The sequence below is a fragment of the Tiliqua scincoides genome, chromosome 5, assembly GCF_035046505.1.
Source record: "Tiliqua scincoides isolate rTilSci1 chromosome 5, rTilSci1.hap2, whole genome shotgun sequence".
Classification (NCBI taxonomy): domain Eukaryota; kingdom Metazoa; phylum Chordata; class Lepidosauria; order Squamata; family Scincidae; genus Tiliqua; species Tiliqua scincoides.
The window spans coordinates 137,081,126-137,104,446 of record NC_089825.1 but is presented as its reverse complement, the minus strand read 5'-3'; the positions used below and the strand labels follow the sequence as shown (position 1 = coordinate 137,104,446).

Genomic DNA, 23,321 nt, shown 5'->3' with positions numbered 1-23,321 from the left:
TGGTTAGGAGTAGATTCGTTTAGGGCACCCATAAAGAGAACTGGATTTGAAACAGAAGACAAAAAAAAAATTGTATTTTGTACTTTTAAAAATTAATAGGATACTATTATTTAAGATGATTCTCGCCATCAGATTCTTGTGAATTTCCATCGTCGTCCTCAGACATTTTCAATCTAGAAATTATAACACAACAGGAAAAAAGCTCATTCATGATTTTCCCCATATCAACACACAGTCACACAGCACCTGCAGTGCTGAAAATGGTACAATCATACAAAATTGTGCAGCCAGTGATATAGGTGTAAGATTTTCTCAGACCAAGAATGCCCCCGAGCACTTGCAGAGTGAAAAATACAAACCTTGAATAAAAGCAGTCTGACATACAGATTCTGACATACAGATAGATAGAGAGAAGCAATATTTAATTCTATCAGATTCACATACACGCCCCACACATACAAATTCCAAGGCAAAGGAGAGAGAGAGAGAGCAATATGCTTACCAAAAGAAAGAAGGTTGCAGTTCTTTTGGAAGATGTTCTGACACACACAATAAGGTGTCCCCTTTTATAGGAAAAATCTCTGTACCCCTCACATCTGGACATTCCAATTAGTTTTTTCTTCCCAGGCCCATACAATAAACAAAAATGTTGGTAAGTTAGTATGTTTTTATTTTCACATCATAAATCTTAAAAGAAGTCATGGGTGTCGGATGTTATACACGTGAAAAACAGACCCCAAATTCTGATTCCCATGTCAAAGTTTGAAAAATTTCCAAGTTATTGGAATGCATTAGTACTGGATTAACCCCTGTTTTTGACCTGTGTCTGGTTTTTGCACATGCAAAATCCAGATACAGATTATGTTCTCATGTCAAAGTTTGAAAAATTTCCAAGTTATTGGAATGCATTAGTCTTGGATTAACCCCTGTTTTTGACCTGTGTCTGGTTTTTGCACGTGTAAAAATCCAGACACAGAATCTGATTCCCTGTCTCATGGAATATAAAATAGCTGAAATTGTTTTCCCATATAGCAAAAGAAATGTGTCTGATCAGCTTCTGATTTTTCAGTCCTTTTTTTTGGTGTAGGCCCTATGTGAGCAGGTTCTATTCTCCCATGCCCCCCAGGCCCATGTCTTCTAAATACATTGGAATTAATCCCCCTGTAAGCAACAGAACAGTCAAAAGTTCATATAAAGAATATATTTTTTATTCCTAAACATGCACATTTTAATAAGCAATCCCTCCCTCATCCACATGTCTTCTACATTATGTTCATTTTCCCTAGCATGCAAGACCTGTATTTTATTTCATACAATCAGATATTAATAAATCAGCCCCACCCGCTCATCTCAGATAAAACCAAAAAGATTTGAGCCCTGTAATTATTTTTTATTTCCATACATACATACACATAGAACAATAATAAGCACCCCCTCCCTCATCCACGTCTTCTACATTATGTTCATTTTCCCTAGCATGCAAGACCTGTATTTTATTTCATACAATCAGATATTAATAAATCAGCCCCACCCGCTCATCTCAGATAAAACCAAAAAGATTTGGCTTTGATCACTCTTTCAACAGAAAAAAGAAAAACATGATCTTGCGGTTGAAGCAATTTAGCGGCTATTTTATGGGGTTCAGATTCAAATTTATATACATGATCCAGTAATGACATAACATATTCAGGAAATTCCTGCTTCATCTCGAGACAACCTAATGAAAATGCAATACAGATACACGTGTGCAGCAGACTTCTAATATCCAATTTCTTCATAACCCTGCGCAGCATGTCTCGAATAAACTCCTGAGTCCAGTCCAAGCAAACGTGGGCGTCCTGGTTTGGGGCCTTCGTTCGACATCCCTCACAGGACACTTTGAGAAATTTTGATACACAATACTTCACAATGGTGAACAAACTTGCTCTCAGCACACTCTTTGTGATTCTCTGCCTTGTCTGTGATGTCAAATTTTTGTTCTGTCTGTCCAGCGGGAGAACACCTAAAATGTTCCGTAACGTTTTGAAAGCGTCTTGCTTCACATCCTTCTTTGGAATAGCCTACAAAAAAAACACAAATAAGTATTTTTTTGATTTTGCATTTCAGGCAACACACTCACGTATGCACTCAAGCACAATGATTTACCTCTGCTTCAGTTTCTCTAGGTACAGGTGGTTCTTCCATTGCAAATTGGTAAACCAGGTTCAAAGATGGAAGCGGTAACACGTCATCCTCCTCATCCTCCCCGTCATCCTCATAGCGCCTACATTTTTGCTTCTTCTTCATAGGTGCCTGCGGTAGGCTTTGAGAATCAGTGGGTCTGTCTGGGGTCTCCGGCTCATCGCAGCTCTCCATCTTGAGCAGTTTGCGAACGTAGTTTTGAGAATCCATGGGTCTGACCGGGGTCTCCCACCCCTCAGAAGGCGGCACGTTCTCCTTCTCTTCTTCGGGGCTCTCCATCTTGACCACCACCATAGTGTGATTTTCACTCTCCTCCCCGGCAGGGGATTCACGCTCCAACTGGGGAGCCTCCATCTCAGAAGGAGAAGCGGGTGAGCTTTTCAGAGGGGAGGCCATGGCAGAAACAACAGCAACTGCAAAGGCTGAACGGCTTTCTCCCTCCCCCCGAAGGCCCTGGGCCTTAAATACAAGGACATGTCCGGACCTGTTCCCACTCCCCCCTTTTTTCCCATTGGCTCCACACGGTGGTCCGAGAGCTATGAAACCTGCGCCTATTGGTCGGCGGCGATGGGGCGAGTTGTTTGAGTGGTCACATGAACCCCGTTCCCACACTTTATTGACGGGCTCCTTTTCCCGCCAAACCAAACGTCGGGGTGCTACAAAACCCTTCCCTGGCGGTCGAGGGGAATGGGGGCAGTTGTTTGAGGGGTCACATGAAGCCCTTTCCCACACTTTATTGGCGGGCTCCTTTTCCCGCCAAACCAAATGTCGGGGTGCTACAAAACCCTTCCCTAGCGGTCGAGGGGAATGGGGGCAGTTGTTTGAGTGGTCACATGAACCCAGTTCCCACACTTTATTGGCGGGCTCCTTTTCCCGCCAAACCAAACGTCGGGGTGCTACAAAACCCTTCCCTGGCGGTCGAGGGGAATGGGGGCAGTTGTTTGAGGGGTCACATGAAGCCCTTTCCCACACTTTATTGGCGGGCTCCTTTTCCCGCCAAACCAAATGTCGGGGTGCTACAAAACCCCTCCCTAGCGGTCGAGGGGAACGGGGCAAGTTGTATGAGGGGTCACATGAACCCCCTTTCCCACACTTCATTGGCGGGCTCCTTTTCCCGCCAAACCAAATGTCGGGATGTCCCCAAAACCCTCCCTAGTGGTGGGGGGCAGTGGGGAAAGTTGTTTGAGGGGTCACTTGAACCCCCTTAGGGGGCGGGATTTACAGTAAGAAGGGGCGGGACCAGCTGTCAAAGTTAGTTTGACTTAAGGTATGTACTTCCTACTACTCAAGTTCATCAGCATGTTGGTCTTTTGCAGTTTGGTTGTCCTTTGTTTCCTCCTACTTGAGCACCAAGGGGAAGTACATGGTGGCTGTGGAGATCTTCTCCATCTTAGCTTCTGGGGCTGGTTTACTGTTTTGTATCTTTGCCCCCAAATGCTTCATGTGTTGAAATGCAAATGTGTTGAGGCCTGAATTGAATGAACGGGGGCAACTGATAAGAAGAAAGGAATATAATATCTAAAATTTGTGGACCCAATCTAGTTCCAGTTAACTGTTTCTTACCAAAAGTTAGTCCAATGTACTTAGAGGTGCAGTGTTGTAAGCTTGATTGTACAAATAAATGCCCAACAGGGGATGTAGACCTCATTTCTGGAGTCCCTCCCATGCAGTGGGTTAGAACAGCATTTCACAAACTGTGGGTCCATGTGCGGTGGGTCACAACTCCATGTGTGCCAGACCCAACACAATGCTCCTGGTAGTGCTACAATGCCTAATTGGGAAGTTGTGGAGTCCTCTTCACCAGGCCTGTGACCCACTTTTTTGGTCACCGCAGGCCTCAGAATGTCCCACAGAACCAACTAGAAGCAACTTTTGGTTTGTGGACACAACTTCTCATTTTACCAGAAATTGCTTCCAATGTTTCTGCAGGGCATTCTGAGGCCTGCAGCTGCCAATATAGTGAGTCATGGGCCAGGCACGACCCAGCCTAGGCCTCTGGGGCCTGCAAATGGTTCTGCAACACTGCCAAGAGGGTGGGGAGGATGAAATGTGTTGTGGCACTGAAATGTTTGGCAACCATTGGGTTAGAACATTGTCTCTGGCTTAGCTTTCATTACATCTTTCAGCTCCTGCCAAGATTACCCGGTTCAAATCAACATGTTTTCTTCTGAAATGTCTCAGGGTGTCCATAACATTCAGGAGATGATTTTCTCCCCTTGTCATTATCAAATTAAGTATAATGACTTGACCAATTTCTCCAAGTCTCATGGGAATCATTGCTCCCTTCAGAAACATCTAAATATATGGCATAATCTGGATACAGCGAATGGGTTTACAAAAGGTAGATAGTCCTAGAGGATGTTGCAATTCATGGTGTTACTATTAACATGCCTGCCTCAAGGAGTGTACACTACCCCTATTATGAAGTGTGCCGGAGGCGAGCATGTTCCTCTCCATTACAGTTATTATGAGTCTGGAGACTTCATCATTGGTGGCATTATTTCTCAAAGCTACCTGATTTCTGACCCACAAACTTTCAGAAGACATCCATCTCAGGGACTGCTTGATGATCGCCTGTAAGGAGTTGACTTTCCTGAACCTTTCATGCATGTTTTCAGATATTATGCTCAGAAATACTGATTGGGCAGGTTGAGATGGGATTGAGATAGTCGTGACTGCGATGGGAATGAATGGCAAGGCTGGCATTTTAAGAAATTCCTTATCATCAAGTGAATCTTTTTGTATGACATGTAATGCAGCATTAAATTGTTCCAAATGTATTTTTTAATTGGGTGACTAGCTGAGTGGGTGACGGGAATGCCGAGGATGCTCTTTGTCTTGATTTTGAGAACACATTTCACAAGTGATGTAATTCTGAATTGAGTTTCATATGAATGCCAGCAAACAGCTGAATCCTAACTAGAAATGCAGCTGGGTCAATGAATTGCAGGCTGCATCATACAGGAGGATATACTGCTATTCAACAGAAAGTTCACAAAGCGGTTTACAGAGAAAATCAAACAAACAACTAATGGCTCCCTGTTCCAAAGGACTCACAATCTAAAAATATGCAAAGGAACACCAGCAGACAGCCACTAGAAAAGACGCTGCTGGAGTGAGGAGGGCCAGTTACTCTCCCCCTGCTAAATAAAAGAAGGGCACCCACTTAAAAAGTGCCACTTACCGAGTTAGCAGGGGTTAAGGGAGCATTTGTTCCCTTACGCTTGGGGCATGTCTCTGTTGCCCCAATGTACCTCCTTGGAGTGTTCCAACCATTTTGCTGCAGCAGGAGAGTAAGGGAGAGGGAAGAGGAGAAGTAATGGGGATGGAGTCCTTCCATATGCCGGTGTCACTGGGATCCATCCCCTCTCTCCTGCATTCCCCCTCCCGTCCTCCCTTCTCCCACGCGCCCCATTCCATCCCTTTCCTGACCCGCTCCCCCCACCACCCACCCTCACAGCCAACATACATGCATTGCTTCTGGGGACACTTGTGTAAACCACCCTGAATTGGCTTCCTCCTCTCTGGGTGGTCCCGGAGAGAGTCACTCTGCCCCACACAACTTGAAGGAAACGGGCACAGATGCAGTCGCATGGATCACTAGTGAGCCTTTGGGCAGCTGCCTAAGTACCCCAACCTCTGGTGCAAGTCCTGGCAGCTGCAGTAATAATAATAAAAAAAGTCTAGCTGGCAAGCATCTATGGATTTTCCTTCTGTACTTCCTTTCTATGCTTCCTTCCATATGTGGGAGGCTCCACTGCATCTAGCAAAGCTTCCTTAAATTTAAGTGTAGTTAATGTCATATTGTGGAGCAAATGTGTTGCAATATCATATCACTTTCTTCGTAGTCATTCAGAATTGCCAGCTGTTATTCAGAGAAGTTTACATTCTAGGTCTAGGCGCCAATGGCTCTTCACACTTCATCGATTGTGGCTATTCTTTTTTTGTAGTGTCATTACCAAATATATGTTGGATTTCAAAGTGGAAAAAGTGTTATCCTTAAACATACCCACTGTGATAGAACATGCAACTCTCATTGTAGGGTATATATTCAGACCTACCAGCATATCCTGGCCTTGGAATTTGCAGTGAAGGCGATCAATGAAAATCCCCATATCTTACCCAATGTCACTTTGGGCTTCAACATCTATAATAGTTATTTCTCAGCTAGCTGGACGTACTTTGCCTCGCTAGGACTTCTCTCCACAAAGGGCAAATTCAACCCCAACTACAAGTGTGACCTACAAGACAATGTAGTAGCTGTCACTGGGGGACCCAACTCTCCCATGTGGAACCACATAGCAAATATTCTGTGCAACTACAAGATACCACAGGTAAGCTGCCATCAGATTTCATTAAACTGCAGACAAGTGTAAGCTGAGGGTCAGTTGTTTGATCATCTGGAATGAGAGTTAGATCAATATGCACAAATATCTATGGCTCTTAAAGCAGCACGTTTTATAAGGACAGTGAACTTCCCATTCATAAATATTACCCTGATAGCCAGTGACAGCCTGTGTTCCCCCAATTTTGCCACCCCCAGGCTCATTTGTACATGCACCTGCGTAGATGAAGGGACAGGGTAGCTGGGGGTGAGTAAGCAAGCAGACTGGGGAGACAACATGTCCCTTCCCTCTACTTAGAAGCAGAGCTGACTTTAGAAGCTGTGGGGAAACATTTGTTGTGGGGCCCCAGGTTCACAGCCGCGGTCTGTAGTATCATCTTAGAGCTATAAATATCACTGATATATGTTACCTATGAAAGGATGGAAAGCAATCAAAACATTTGCCTAAAAAATGCGTATGAGTTAATGCACCAAATGTATCCAAGCTCATTTTAATATAAATCATATACTAGACTAGAGTCAATTTTCCTGGCACGGGGCCCAATTTGCAACAATCAGTCCAATTAGCCTAAAGCTGGACCTACTTACAAGAGGTCTGCCTGCAGCCTCTCTCTCTCTCTCCTCAGTGTGGCTTCTATTTGAAGTGAGCATGAGTGGTGTGGTCTGGGAAGGAGAGGCTGAATGTAGAAGTCTGATATGTAAATGGGCAATTCCCAGTCTAGGAAGGGAGGAGGGGTGTCCCACCTCCCTTTCTCTTCACTTTACCTTTGCCGCTCCTGTTCTTTTCAAACAGAGGAGGAGGAGAGGCTGTGTGTGGATCTCCAGTCAGTCAAGCTGAAAGGGTGGGGGAACCTCTGTCCTCCTCCCTAGCCATGGAATGCGAACCTGCTAAACCATCTATGAACAGCGCTGCTCCTCATTGAAAGTCACACAGAGGAAGGAGGGAGGCTGAATGCCTTGTTCTGGAAAGAATCTGGACAAGTGTGTACCTGTAAGGGTCTGAGAAGAACATAAGTTGTTCTTCTTCCTCTAATTTATTGGCATGTTTTTACAACTTTAGTGCACCTCATTCCCCACATTGGGAAGCCTTGTGTTTCCTCATGCCCTTTTCCCCAGCTACCATCTCTCTTTAGGTCTGTAGTCAGTCTTGCTTTCTCTGAAGTCACTACATTCCTCCTCCCTTCTTTTGATAGCATCCATCTTTTCACCATGCCTTTCGTCTCTCCAGATCTGTGAAGCCTTGTTTACTCACATGGTAAGAAAAGCCCTGCTGGATCAGGCCAAAGGCCCACCTAGTCCAGCTTCCTGTGTCTCACAGTGGCCCACAAGATGCCTCAGGGAGCACACAAGACAAAACAAGTGTCTCAGAATACCTCCAGACTCTGGTGGTCGTATTCAGTGGTCATAGTGGTCGTAGTGAACTGGACTTGCATATTCACTTATCATGGGTTTCAGTAACCATGGGAGGCCCAGGAATGGATCCCCTGTGGATACCAAGATCCCGCCTGTATTCTCATAACTCTGTCACAGAAAGAGAGACACAAGCATTTGTTTCTGTGTAGACATGTATCATTCCATTTTTCAATGTTCTCCAGCTTGTATATGGCTCTGTCCCAGTTCTGAATCATGAAACCAAGGCTGTTTTCTTTCACCGGATGTTTCCAAAAAGTGACCATCAATATAAGGGATTTCTCAAGTTGCTGCTGCATTTCAGGTGGACGTGGGTTGGGGTGATTTATATACCTAGTGACAGTGGAGAGTGGTTTGTTCAGAACGTGCTCCCCACATTCACCCAAGAAGGCATCTGCTTTGCTTTCATAGAAGCCTTGCCCAAAGAATCTTTCTCCAATGAAATCTATGAAACGGTGGAGTTGTGGCACGGGGCATACAAAATGGTATTAGGAAGCACTGCCACTGTTATGCTCTTATATGGTGAAATTCAGATCACTGCAATATTTAGAATGTTCCCCCTCATGAAAGAATATGAGGATGCACCAATGAAGACAAAAGGCAAAGTTTGGATTATGCCGGCTCAGTCGGATTTCACATCACTTCCCTTTGAAAGAACTTTCAGTGTGGAGTTCATGCATGGTGCCATCTCCTTTGCAGTGCCCTCAAAGGAGGTTTTGGGATTTCAGAAATTCCTTCAGAACAGAAATCCAGCCTCAGATAGAGAAGACGGCTTTATCAAGTTCTTCTGGGAACAGGCCTTTGATTGTTTTTCCCCCGACTCTAACAAAGACAATGACAATGGAAATCCCTGCAGTGGGGAGGAGAAGTTGGAGACTCTCCCCTCATCTGTCTTTGAAGTGAGCATGACTGCCCACAGCTACAGTGTCTACAATGCAGTCTATGCTGTGGCACATGCTTTGCATGCCCTTCATTCATCCCAGTTGAACCACAGAACAAAAGTGAACAATGAGAGATGGAGGTTTCTGAATCAGCAGCCATGGCAGGTAATGTCCTGAGCACATCATCTCTATCTGTGCAACCACTGTTGGTTGTCCCATAAATCTGTAAAATATTCTCCATTGATGTCAGCACTAAACTTTTGGAATTTAAGAGTAAATTCACCTGCCATTTTCAATGAGTAGTTTGGCCCTGAAATTTTGATTTGTTGTTTGTTTAAAAATACAAAACAACAACAACAAAACCTTGATTTGTGGCTATGGGAGCTCAAGCAGAGTTGTGAGAGAGATGCAATAGTGGCATCATTTACACCAATGACTCCGGAATGTTACGGAGGGGGGGGGGATTTTATTTTATATTAAAATACAGTTTTGGTGGGATTACGCACACTTTAGTACATATATTAACATATATGAACACTTTCACATTGCTGTACATATATACTAACATTTATGAACACTTATACATCATGTAAGTATGTAGAGAGAAATTTATTTTTATTTAAAATATTTTTGAAATATTTTTGAAAGAATCTTGATTTACACTATCTTGAATTGTTTCACTTTAACCTTTCAAATGAAATACAGGTGTGCACCGCTTAACAACTGTTTGTTTAACGACATACCCCATATATGACGGTGGTCAAAGCACAATAAAGATGCTCTTAATGAGGTAATCGAATTTCCCATAGCCTGCAGCAAAGGGTCTGTTTACACAACAGAGAGGCTCTTAATGCAAAGAAGAAAGCGTCTGTCTCCAGTAGCCTGTTCAGCCAACTAGTGACTGGCAGGGAGTGTCTGCATAACAAGGCAATAGCTTGGACTGAATGTTCACTTAATGGTCTAATTGCGTATCTAAGTATGTATCTAAGAATGTTTCTAAGAGAATATATCTAAGTGGCGCACACCTGTAGTATTAAGATCCACATTCTCTTACATAAAGATGCTGCTCATACTTTCTGACCAATCATTAGCTCTGGGTATTTCCACATTCTTGAATATAATGATTAATTGCCTTCTTCTGCATCAATTTAGCTCCACCGCTACCTGAGAATTTCCGTGTTCAACAACAGTGTTGGGGACACACTTTCCTTTGATGAAAATGGGGAATTGGTAGCTGGGTTTGATATTATCAACTGGATCACATTCGCAAACCGGAGCTTTCGGAGAGTTAAAGTCGGAAGGATAGACCCCATGGGACCTGAGGTCCAAATGTTCACCATTGCTGAAGATGCCATTGTGTGGCCCAGCATCTATGACCAGGTAGAGATTTCACCTTTCAAGGTGAAAGAATCCCTTTCACCATTTTGTAAGCTGTTCTTCACCACATAGCCTGTACCCAATTGCACTGAAATCATTCTATCTCCGTGTCTTGTCAATCAGATGAGGTTGACCCAGATACTGATTCTATATCCCAAATCTTCACTTTGAAAAAGGTTGTCCCTGTCAGGTTTACATGATTCACTTGAATGGGAATGTTGTCAGAGCAATATTGCCGTTCACGTGATTCATGAAATCATGTGAAACAATGGAATTAACAGCTGAGCACTAATCAAGGGGTAACCTGCCACTCATATGTTCCAATGGAGAAGACTTTGGATAAAGTCTGGAGACAGTAAAAATAATTGTCCGATGAATGTTGTCATATCCCCCAAACTCTACAGCACTCTGGTCTGAGTTGGACATTGCAGGGCACTTAGTACTAACTAGAAGTAATGTGACCAAATGCTGGACATCTGTGAATAAAGCCTACATTATTTAGGCAGAAGTCAGGAATATCAGGTTGCAACTTTCTGTTTGTACCAGTTCCATTCGGTCATGCCAGCATTACTCAGTTCTTAAAAGTAAAGTGATCAATAATAATAATAATAATAATAATAATAATAATAATAATAATAATAATAATAATAATAATAACAACAACTTTATTTTTATCCCGCCTTTCTCCCCAAAGGGACTCAAGGTGGCTTACAACATATAAAAACAGAATTTAAAAACAAATAAAAACATATTAACACATCATAAAAAACAGCAGTCAGAGTAAAAAATAGGTAAAAAGAGCATAGAGCAGCAGCAAGTCATAAAAGAAACAGGCCAGTAAAAATATTAAAAGATGTTAAAAAGATGTTAAAAGGCCGAGAACTCAGAAGGCCTGTTTAAACAGAAGGGTCTTCAGGCCTCGCCGAAAGGTCTCAAGAGAGGGAGCCATTCTTAAGTCAGGGGGAAGGGAGTTCCATAGCGTTGGTGCCACTACTGAGAAGGCCCTATTTCTTGCAGCCGCCCCACGTACCTCCCTAGGCAGCGGCACTTGTAAAAAGGCCTTCTCTGATGACCTGAGAGGGCGAGCCGGATTGTACGGGAGCAGGCGATCTCTAAGATACCCTGGTCCAGAGCAGTATAGGGCTTTAAAGGTCAATACCAGCACCTTGAATTGGGCCCAGAAACGAATGGGAAGCCAATGCAGCCGCTGGAGAAGCGGACTGACAGAGTCGAACCGCCTACCTCCAGTAACCAGTATTTCTGATCAGTGAAATATAAAGTCCAAACTATGTCTTCTGAACATATAGTATGTTTAAATGCTTTCATAATGTTTTTCTGCTTTTGTTTACGGACAGGCACAACCCCTTTCTCTTTGTAATGGCCATTGCCATTCTGGCTATAGCAGGAGAAAGGTGGAAGGACAACCCTTTTGCTGCTATGATTGCCTCCAATGTCCAGAAGGGAAGATTTCAGATCAGAATGGTAGGACGTGCCCTGCTTAGAGTTCATCAAATACATTGATGATAATCCAGAAATTTTCCTATGGTGGGTAGCCCAATCCTGAGCAGCCTGGCGCACTGGACTGCAGCGGTGACAAAAAGGGCTGCAGCCACATTCAGCGCACTCCAGGCAGAAGCCGGTGGCTCCTTGGGAGAAGGGGACATTCATCCCTTTCCCTGCTGGTAAAGCAAGTAGCCCTGCAGTGGAACTACAGGTTGAGACTAATTATTTGCATGGGTTCCGTTCCAAGCAGTCATGTGGATAAAAAAAATGCACTATAGCAAATCAATTTTTAAAAAAAGTTTCTTTGCTCCAGTGATTGAAAAACAGCCTTGCTGACCTTTTGACTCTAAGATAACAGTCATTAAGAAGACAATCCATCAGCACTTCACTCAGCCCCTCCCTTCACCAATATAAAATGATGATGTATCTTTCAAATGCTGAAGGAAGGGAGGGGTCTGAAGGAGAGAGAAGGATTGAAGGATTGTTAGCCTGCTGCCCTCTCTCTCTCTCTCTCTCTCTCTCTCTCTCTCTCTCTCTCATTAAGGAGGCTGTTGTTAAAGGACTGTTCAGTTTTTTAAACTGATTTTAAAGGGGTGCATTTTTCCCCTTCTCCAGGGATCAGCACATTCTTCCTCATTTGCAGGGGCCATTCGTGTTGAGTCAAATCCATGTATAAAAAATCTGCGTATAATTAGGTTGGACCTGTTCTCGATTCTATGGCAACCCAAAGGTCAGCGTAGACTCAAGAGCCTCTGTGTTGGACACTGAGCCCAACACAGAGGCTCTCTGGATCTGGTGGAGTGAAGCCTCACTGGTCCCGCCTCCCTCCCACCCTACTCCCTCCCCTCGGAACGGCTTCTCCCCACTCTCTCCCCACCCTCCCTCCATCTCCCCCCTTCCCGGAATGCCACTTCTCCACCTCCCCCATGCCTCCATCTACCTCGCCACTGCTTGACGGTTCACACCCCCCAAAAGCCTCATTTCCCTTGTATTTAAACAATTGTTCAGAATTCATCATGATGAACACTGATCAGAGAGCCTGAGCTGATGGAATCAGTGAAATGTGCACTTCTGGGTACAGCAGCACCCATTTCACAGAAACAGAAAAGGGAACTTTTGACTTATGCAGACATGTTGAAAGTATTGAAAAGTTCTCCTTTGTGTTGCCTAAGGTGAGAACAATGCATGAACCACAGGAGCCAACAACCTGGATTGGTCGTGTTTAACTGGGATTTCCAAATATACTTGGTTGAGAAAGGTAGAAACATATTTGCATTGGAACCTTTCAGCACTCATTTAAGACAGCGGTCACCAAAGTCACATCTGCTGTTTGACGAAAATGTAGTCCCCATCCAGAACGGAACTTACCATTCAGCCTCTGTGTCTCAAGTATTTCCAGTAGATCTGGGCACCGGGATGCTCTGGGCAGTTGCCTCTGTTTCCCGATGGCCCAGAAGGCTGTGAAACAGGACATCCAGGCAGATATGACTGCCCAGAGTGTCCCAGAGCCCGGTTCTACTGGAAATGCTTGCAGCGTGGAAACTGCTAAGTTCTACTCATGGAGAAAAGGACTTTCCCCAAACCCTGGATCTGGCCCTTGGTTCAGGGTTTGGAAAGCCCTGATTCAGGACTTTCTAGTAATCCTTAAGTACATCACTGAACTCTATCCTGAGGGCCCAGTTATAGAAAATCCCCATGTTCTTTTTTTCAGACATGGACGACTGTTTTCACTGCCCAGAAGATCAATATCCCAGTAAGGACCAGGTTTTGTGCATTCCAAAGGAAATGACCTTCTTGTCTTATGAAGAAACTTTGGGGATCATTTTAGCAGCTCTGGCTTTTTCCTTTTCTTTCATCACTGCTTTGGTGCTTGGGATCTTCATGAAGAACAAGGACACTCCCATAGTCAAAGCCAACAACCGGAACCTCACCTACGTTCTTCTCGCCTCCCTCTTGCTCGCCTTCCTTTCTGCTTTCCTGTTCATCGGTCGACCTGAGAAACTGACATGCCTCCTTCGACAAACTGCTTTTGGCCTCATCTTCTCAGTGGCTGTTTCTTGTGTGTTGGCCAAAACCATCATTGTGGTTCTGGCTTTCCTGGCCACCAAACCAGGGTCCGGCATAAGGAAATGGGTGGGCACAAGACTGGCTTTCTCCATAGTTCTTTCTTGCTTCCTAATGCAAGCCACGATTTGTACTGTATGGTTAGCAAAGTCTCCCCCATTCCCAGATTTTGATATGCACTCAATGGCAACAGAAATTGTGCTGGAATGCAATGAAGGTTCAGCTGTCATGTTTTACTGCATTTTGAGCTTTATGGGTTTCCTGGCCATAATCAGCTTTGTTGTGGCTTTCCTAGCCAGGAAGTTGCCAGACAGCTTTAACGAAGCCAAGTTCATCACCTTCAGCATGCTGGTCTTTTGCAGTGTTTGGTTGTCTTTTGTGCCAACCTACCTGAGTACCAAAGGAAAACACTTGGTGGCTGTGGAGATCTTCTCCATCTTGGCCTCCAGTTTGGGGCTCCTGTTTTGTATCTTCTCCCCCAAGTGCTACATTATCATCATGAGGCCTGATCTGAATGAAAGGGGGCAGCTAATTAGAAGAAGGAATTAAGAAATCTTAAATGATGTGGACCCAAAATAGCAAAATTTAATTGTGGCTAAGGCTGCAATCTGATACACACTTACCTGGGAGTAGGTCTCATTGAACCCAGTGGGATTTACTTCTGAGTTGACGTTAACTGGGGTGGGCAGGCCAGTTCTATGGAAATGCCACTGCACTGATGCCTTGTGGCATATACTGCATCCTGCAGGGGAATCGAGGTCTCCTTAAGGTAAAGGGACATTTGTTCCCTTGCCCTGAGGAAATCCCTAGCCACTGTAACAGGTCTACTCAAACCTGTGTCTGTTAAATTGCTTGCACAAGTTTAAGGAGACCTATGTTGGAAGATCTTGCCTGAGAAGGGGAGCAGATATGGTTTGCTAGCGCTGCTGATCCTGCCCCCTTCCAGAACCAGTTTGCCTCCACACCCTTCCCATTAGTCCTTTCCTGCCCCTCCCCTTACCTGCTTCTGCGTACCGTGTTCCTTATACTAGCAGGCCTTCCTGCATTAGCCCCAAACGTACGCTGTCACGAAGTGCTTTATGGCACTTTTGTGACAGCCTGAGCTGGGAAGCATGCACCTTAGGCTGTAAATACTTTTATAAGCAATGTGGATTAAATCACACACGACTGAATACCCACATGGGACTCGATTGTGAGGGATCAAATTTGTTTGTTTGTTTGTTTGTTTTGTACTTCTGTTAATATTTGAATGGAGAAGTTGTGAAAAGAGCAGAGTTAACCTAGCAGTGAATGAAAATTTAGGTTGTATGTATAGAACTATTTCTTGTTCCATCCTTTGGGCCGCAGTCCTAACCCACTTTCCAGCATTGTCTTAAGGGCAATGCAACTCCGAGGTAATGGAACCAACATTGCCTTACCTTGAGGGGGCCTCTATGACTACCCCCAAACTGCAGGATGCAGCACATGCCCCACTGCACAGCTATGCCAGCGCTGGAAAGTGGGTTAGGACTGCACCCTTAGTCAAATAAAAGTTGCTTCACTGGCGTAGCTAGAGGGGGTGCAAAAAGTGAAGTTTTGCAGGTACCTGAACATGCCTGCAAGTGGCACCTCCCCCATGCTTTGGAGCCATTCCGGGTGGGGGGAGCAGAGCGGAGGCATTTGCCCGGAGTGACTCCGGCGTGAGTCCCCCTGCCCAGAGTGACTCCGAATGGAAGGGGGGGGCGCTTGCACAGCGCATTCAACTGCCTGCAAAACTTAGCGCTTTGCACCCCCTCTAACTATGCCACTGGGTTATCTTATGGTACTTCATGGTGTGATCCTTCCAGTTGCAGAACTGTCTTCATAACTGGGCAATATCAGGGCTTCACACAATATAAAGAGGGATTTTAAGATGAAACTGGTTGTGCTTTTTTTTTTTTCTATTCCTCTCCATTCCTTGTCATTGCTGTACTAATCAAATATAGAAAATGACAAAACAAAATGAAAATAAAATTACTTTCCAGCATCACTTTAAACATTGTATAATCTGTGTCATGGTATTCTGCCATGCACCTTAAAGCAGTGCTTCTCAAACAGTGGGTTGGGACCCATTAGGTGGGTCGCGAGCCAATTTCAGGCATGTCCCCATTATTTCAGTATTTTATATTTACTATATTAGACTTGATGCTCCCATGGTATGTGACTGCATTTAAGGAAATGTGACAGACCTGTACTTTTAACAAGCTACTATGTATATTCTTTTAACAGATGGTCAATGGGACTTACTACTGGTTAAGTGTGGGTAGGACTGCAGCCTAGGATAGTTAAAAAATCTCCTGCTTGATGATGTTGCTTCCGGTCATGACATCACTTCCCGTGGGTCCTGACAGATTCTCCTTCTAAAAAGTGGGTCCCGGTGCGAAATGTGTGAGAACTACAGCCTTAAAGGATTTGTCAAATATTCTCCCTTGATAAAGGTTTCCAAAATATTGTTTTGTTTTGTTTTATAAGCTAAGCCTATTATGCATATATTTCACCGGAAGAGGCAGGCTGCCTGAGGGCTGTATAATCTAATTGTTAGAGCTCACCTACACCTTCCTGTTCTGCACTTTCCCTTTTTATTGAGTCAGTAGCTAAAGGGGGTGCGGAGAAACTGGTGGCTGCACCTGCTGCAAATATCCCAGGCAAAGGGGGACCATCTGAGGAAACCCCCATCCCAGAGACATGAGGTTTTGAATATACAGTTGGAAAACTAACATGACTGTCCAATATCTGTGAGTTTTGAGTCCTCAAAGGTGGCGAGAGGGTGCCCTCCATTGTCTCCTGGGGGAGCCCTTCATCAAAGCTGGGCCTCCCCTTGCTTTCTGATTTAAGGGCAGCAAAATCCCCCCCCCCAACTTGTATTAAGAAGGAGAGAAAGACAGAAAAAGTGACTTTAGCTTGTTCTTATGCTCTGGTTAGAATCTTGGGGGAGGGGGAGGAAAGGTGAGGGAGGGGAAGCCCCCATTCCTTCTCTGAAGGACAGCTAAGGGTGAGCAAGAGGAGGATCAAGGCAGTGGCAGCCCCCTTCATGCTGATCAGAACCTTGCAGGGGACCCACTGCTGATGGAGTGTTTGTTGTCAGTACCTTGAAGCGACCTTCAGTGGTAAAACCCCAGGCATTCCTACTCATAAGTACGGTAGGTCCCACTCACTGTGTTCAATGGGGCTAACTCCCCAAATAGTGTGTATAAGACACATGTTTTCTGAGTGTGGGTGTGAAGGAGTGTGGGGCAGCTGCTTCATTGACAGTCCTCATGTCTTTGGGTCACGATCGTATATGTGCTTGCTCAGAAGCAAGCCCCAAGGAACGGCCAAGCGCCTGCCCTTGGCATATGCTCTGTGCAGCTTGAGGGGTGGGGGAAGACACCAGAAATCATGCTGCAATCCTTAGCACACTTCTGGGAATGGAAGTGTAGGAATTCTCAAAGGATTGGCATGGCTGTGAGCATCACTGACCTCACCCACCACAGTCAATGTACTGCCCTCAAACAGGCAAACCATAGGAGGAAAATCCCACCACTTCTGGCTGGCAAGTGCTGCTGGGATACCTGCAGATGTCAGACTGTTGGCACCGGTTGTGCTGCTTATCCCCTCTTTCTGCAGACTGCTGTATGCCCCAGCTGTGGGTCTGAAGGTTTGTTGGAGTGCCAAGTAAAAGGCATGACAGACTCACGGTTTACATACAAGAAGTTTTTTATTTTTTATTTTAAGTACACCAAACACTAGAATGAACAGCTGCGAAGTCGCACATGCTGTCGCACAGCTCAGTTCAAAGGGCTAACCCATTGGCTCCCCATCAGTTGCGATGCCCAGGGACATTGTGAGGCACTCCCCAGGGGCATCAAGGGAGCCCACTGCTTGGCGTAAGACCATAGCACAAGTCTAAAAAAGTGGTGGGTTGTGATGCTCCTGATGGTGCTGGAGGCCTCTCCTGACCCAGTAACCCACTCTATAGATGTCAGAAGGCTTCAAAATGGTCTTGAGAAGTCTCCATAAGACACTTCTGGTTTTTGGAATTGGTTTTGAAAACAAGAAGTGGCTTACGGAATCTTTTGAACACCATTCTAAGGTTCTCAGAGGCCTCTGGAGCGGGTTGCCAGGCCGGGAGAGGCTTCCAGAGGTTCCAGTAATGTTCAGTTTGTTTCTGATGAGTAAGATGGTATTATAGCCTAAGGGTACAATCCTAACCAACTTTCTGGCACTGACATAGCTCTGCCAATGTGGCATGGGGAGGCAGTCAAGGGGGCCTCCTTATGGTAAGGGCATGCTTGTTACCTTACCTTGGTGGCTGCAGTGTGGCTGGAATGTTGGATAGGATTGCGCCGTACGTCTCATTGAACAAATGGGCTTAATTCTGAATAAAACAAATTACACAACTTCCAAATACCTCAACTACCTCAAATCCATTATGGGCTACAAGACATGATGCATATGTGCAACCTCCTGATTTTAGAAATGGGCTATGTCAAGAAGCAAGGGAGGCCACCAGGATGGAGGTCTCATGTTATCTGGTGTGCTCCCTGGGGCATTTGGTGGGCCGCTGTGAGATACAGGAAGCTGGACTAGATGGGCCTATGGCCTGATCCAGTGGGGCTGTTCTTATGTTTTTATGTTCTTATGAAAAGCGATACCAGTCCACTGAGTATGGCTCAGAAACAAGAGAGGTTTCATGTAGATCACAACATTCTGCAGTAGTAAGGTCAGAATAATGCACCCTCAAGCATACTGTGGTAACTGCAGTCTGAACCTGCTGCAGTTTCTGCTCCAAAAGGAGCCCTGTGTGCACTGTTTTGCAATTAAAGTTGGGTTAATATACCCAGAGAGTAAAACGTGCGGGTGTGTGATCCAATATTTCTTCAAACAGCTCTTGCCAGGGACATACTGTTCCTGGGAGTGCTCTTAAAACATGCATATGCAGGGAAAATGTAGTGGATGTATGTGGACTGAGTATGGTGGACAATGGATTAACTACCCAATCCTAAGCATGTCTACTCAGACGAAAGTCTCATTCGAGTCAATGGGGCTTACTCCCAGGAAAGTGTGGATAGGACTGGGCTGTCAATCAGTTGACTGGCATTCAAGAAGGAAGGGGCCAAAGTTGAATGTTCCAGCTGCAGCAGAAGTCCATGTTGGAGCTGCAGGAAAGGAAGAGAGTAGTCTGATGCTGTAACTGGTGCAGTGGTTCTAGGGTGGTGGAGAGAATGGGGATACTTAACACAGCACCAGCTTAAATGCAAATAAAAAGCATGACAGGCAACAGTAACTTGTGCATTATATGCTGTGCATTATATAGACTAAACAAATACTGAACATGAATGAATTTAATTTCATAGGAAGGAGCAGATTCAGTCGTGCACTACGTCACTGTTCTTGCAGGGGACTGTCTCATATCTACCAGCACATCCTGGCCTTGGCCTTTGCTGTCAAGGAGATCAACAAAAGTCCTGGGATCTTACCAAACGTCACTCTGGGCTTCCACATCTATAACAGCTATTACACAGCAAAGTGGACCTATCATGCCTCCGCAGATCTCCTCTCCACTTGGGGCAGATTCATCCCAAACTTCAAGTGCGACGTCCAGGACGATGTAGTAGCAGTCATTGGGGGACCAAATTCAGAAGTTTGTATCTTTATGGCAAGCATTCTGTCCATTTGCAAGTTGCCTCAGGTGAGATATGCAAATGGAGGATGGAAACTGCCTGTGCAATTGACGTTTCCTGAGACTTCACCTGCACCCTTAATTATTATCGTGGTTAAAGATGATAAGAAGCAAGTGATGGGCTATGGCAGTCATTCCTGAAATGTGGGCTGTGGTGCCTTCGGGTGCCACAGCACACTCACAGGGGAACTGTGGGATGTCCTCAGGTGCTCCTCCTACCCGCTCTCCCAAGTACTGCCATCTTGGATCTCATGAAATCTCACAAGATCCAAGACAAAGGCTCCCAAATCCCATGAGATTTGGACACTGCCATCTTTGAGATTTGGGCACTGCCATCTCGGGCCTCACAAGATCACACAAGATCTTGTCGCCACCATCTTGGATCTTCTGAGATTCAAGATGGCAGTGCCTAGCTGAGCCAGGAAGAAGAGGCTGTAGGGGCACTGTGACCGTAAAGTTTAGAAACCACTGAGCTATAGAATTCTAGTAAACTGCTGGTAATTTTTTTTTAATGTGCCTTTACTCAAGTTTAGAATAAAAGTCTGCCATTTCAGGATTCAAGACAGTACATAGTCATCCTGCAATGCTTTGATGTTGGTATCCACTATAGTTTGCTGGGCTCTTGGAGAAGGAAGCAAGATAGTGCTGGAGAACAGAGAAGGGCAAAAAGGCTGAACCCCACACTGGGTGCAATCCATGTTCTTAAAAAATAGGGATAGATGCTGATGGCTGGTGAGGTGGGAATATATGCTTCAGACTCCTGATGAATTCACACTGAGCACATAACAAAGATATAAATTGAAATCTGGGTAGGAACTCTTAAGATTTGGGGGGATACTCTGCTATCAATCTACTCCATCAAAGAAAGAGAAAGTGAAATTTACTTTATCTTCAAAATATCTTACTTCCTTACTGTTTTCTTTATTTTCCAAAGATCACCTACGGAACTTCTCCTGAAATGAATCAAAGAACCGAAGGTGCTTTTTTTCACCAAATGTTTCCACATCAGGACCTCCAGTATACTGGAATTCTTGAGCTGTTGCTATATTTCAGGTGGACATGGATTGGGGTGGGTTTAATAGATGACGAAAAAGGAGAGCGAATGTTACGGAACGTGCTTCCCAAGTTTTCTGAGAGGTATTTGTTTTGACTTCATAGTAAAACTGGGAAGAATGACATTTTCTGATCACATCATTGACATGGAGAAGGAGACCTTTGAAACATTAATGGCCATCACAAATAGTACTGCCACTGTTGTGGTCTTAGATGGTGACATTATGACCATTATGTTTTTGAGAATGCTTCCTGTGATTGCCGGGATGGAGGATGTTCCACTGAGTAAGGAAAGCAAAGTTTGGATTATGACAGCCAAGATGGATTTCGTGTCAATTTCTTTTCAGAGAGATTTGGACATCCACATACTCAATGGTGCCATATTTTTGGCACTGCCCTCTAATGAAATATTCGGTTTCCAAGACTTCCTTCGGAGCAGAAACCCTGTCCTGGAGGAAGAAGACGGCTTTGTGAGGCAGTTCTGGGAAGAGGCATTTGCTTGCTCATTCCCAAACACTGACTTAGAAAATACAGACGGGAAGATCTGCACTGGGGAGGAGAAGCTGGAGACTCTTCCTGGGTCTGTTTTTGAAATGCGCATGACTGGCCACAGTTACAGTGTCTACAGTGCCGTCTTCGCTGTGGCACATGCTTTGCGGTCCATGCATTCATCTAAATGCAAACTCAGAAGAGGAGTGCGTGGAGGAAACCATAAGCTTCTGAAACTACAGCCATGGCAGGTAACATCTCAAGCCAACAAAGGAAGATCAGTTCATCATACCTGCAGCTGAACGTTGAATGGGGTCTCTCTGTTCAGACTGGCATTTCGGTCTTTAAGTGCTCAGCCTGCCATTTTCAGCTGGTTTGATGCTACTCATGAAAATACCAGTGGACAAGACTGTTCTTACTACAACCTATGACTAAAAAAAAAAATTAAAAATATTTTAGTTCTAGGTGTATGCACAAGGGTTTTGTAAAAAATCATTTCTATTTAACTTCTTTTTTGCAGATTGCAACTAAATGGGTGTATGTGGTTTGGTGGGAAGAGTAGTAAATTCTGCTACCCCCCCCCCCCCCACACACACACAAACACACACTATGCTACAAAGTACTACAGGGTGGAATGTCTTTCCTTCTGAAATCAATGCCTGCACACACAGCCATCAACTGGATGTAGTAGAGAAAGGACTGCTTACTACAGCAGAATGAATGACTTTCTCATATGAACTCTAGCCAGTAGTGTACTGGAGGCACTGGTGGAAAGGCCTGTCGGCACCAGTCGAAAGCCTGCACCCACTGGAGCAGGTAGGCTCTCCATAGGCTGGCAGAGGGGCAGGAGAAGGATGGGACAGAGCAGTGGCAGCGCTGGAGGGGGCACAAGGCACAAGGTTTTGCAGGGAGCCTCACTGCTTAGGCACTTGCAGTTCTGCTTTGTGTTTGTGTTAATGTTGGTGCCCATTCAATGAAAACGGCAAGTGGCCCAGCCGCATCCCCTTCAGAATCAGGTGCAGGCATCTGTTTTGCTCCCCCCAGTAAGAATGGCTTCAAAGGGGAGGGAAGGGGCCACTTGCATGCCGTGGTGAGGCTCCCTGCAGAACTTAGTGTTTTGTGCCCCTCTAGCTATGCCACTGGTGGTGGGGAAGATCAAGTACTCAGCAAACAGTTTTTCTTATATCTGGTATTGCTATTCCAAAAAGTCTCCTTCCTGCACTTTTACCATTTCTATTTACTTTGGAAGGAAGTGATGATCAAACGTTGAAAGATGCTGCACTCTGATCCTTTCATCTCTCCATCCATGCACTGCTTAGGCACTTGCAGTTCTGCTTTGTGTTTCCCCGTTAATGTTGGTGCCCATTCAATGAAAACGACAAATATTTCCAAAGACACTGAAACCTCTTTAGATGGGGGGGGGGTGATGGTCTGAACACTACTAATACTAGCATCCAACAAGCTCTCAAGAGGTGGTTAAGCATCTATTTTGAATGATGAACATCCTCTCAAATATTCACATGTTCTCGAATGTTCCTGTTGATTGCCTTATTCGGCTTTCTTCCAGCTCCACCACTATCTGAGAAGGGTCTCATTCAACAACAGTGCTGGGGAGGTAATTTCCTTTGATATCAACAGACAGTTATTCATTCCACTCAATATTATGAACTGGATCACATTCCCAAATAAATCTTTTCTGAGAGCTAAAGTTGGAAAGATAGATCCCTTGAGTCCTCAGGATGAAATGTTCTCTCTGTCTCCAGATGCCATCGTGTGGCCCACCATATTTAACCAGGTATGCTCAGTCCATATTCCTGATAGCACAATCCTAACTATCACTAGCACCAGCACAGCAGTACTCCATGGGGGATTTTGGCTGCTGGAGGTCTCCTGGGGGTCCCCTTGCCCCGGGTGAGCTCCAGCAGCAGCTGTGGGTCAACGTGTACCTGTGACAGCTCCATTGCTGGTGCAAGCCTGCCTTGGCCTGGGAAAGCAGATCAGGACTGGAAAGGAGGTTAAGCTTTAGTCCAGGGGTGCTCAAACTTTCAACTTTAGGGATGCTGGACCTTTAACAAGTGTATAGAAGAGAGAATTTCAGCAGGTGCAACTTGTCATCCCATAGATGACAAGCTGCACCTGCTGAAATTATCTCTCCTACACAATTTTAAAGGTCCAGCATCCCTAAAGTTGAAAGTTTGAGCACCCCTGCTTTAGTCAATCCCAACCCCCTGAGCCTGACCTACCCTCCTCCCCATCCCATCACTGCCCCATTCTGTCTACCCTGCTTCATGCAACCCTCTTCCTGCCCCCATAACCCTCTGCATGGTAATCCTGCTCT

The 23,321-nt window shown here is 45.0% G+C and overlaps 1 protein-coding gene across 1 annotated transcript; it reads left to right on the top strand.

The window, feature by feature from the left end:
• The first annotated feature begins 4,539 nt into the window (after positions 1–4,539).
• LOC136650976 (vomeronasal type-2 receptor 26-like) lies at positions 4,540–14,310 on the top strand. Its single transcript, XM_066626973.1, has 6 exons — positions 4,540–4,757; positions 6,338–6,515; positions 8,122–8,982; positions 9,970–10,197; positions 11,550–11,676; positions 13,409–14,310. The coding sequence occupies exons 1-6, from the start codon at positions 4,540–4,542 to the stop codon at positions 14,308–14,310; spliced, it is 2,514 nt and encodes an 837-aa protein (XP_066483070.1).
• Positions 14,311–23,321: the final 9,011 nt, after the last annotated feature.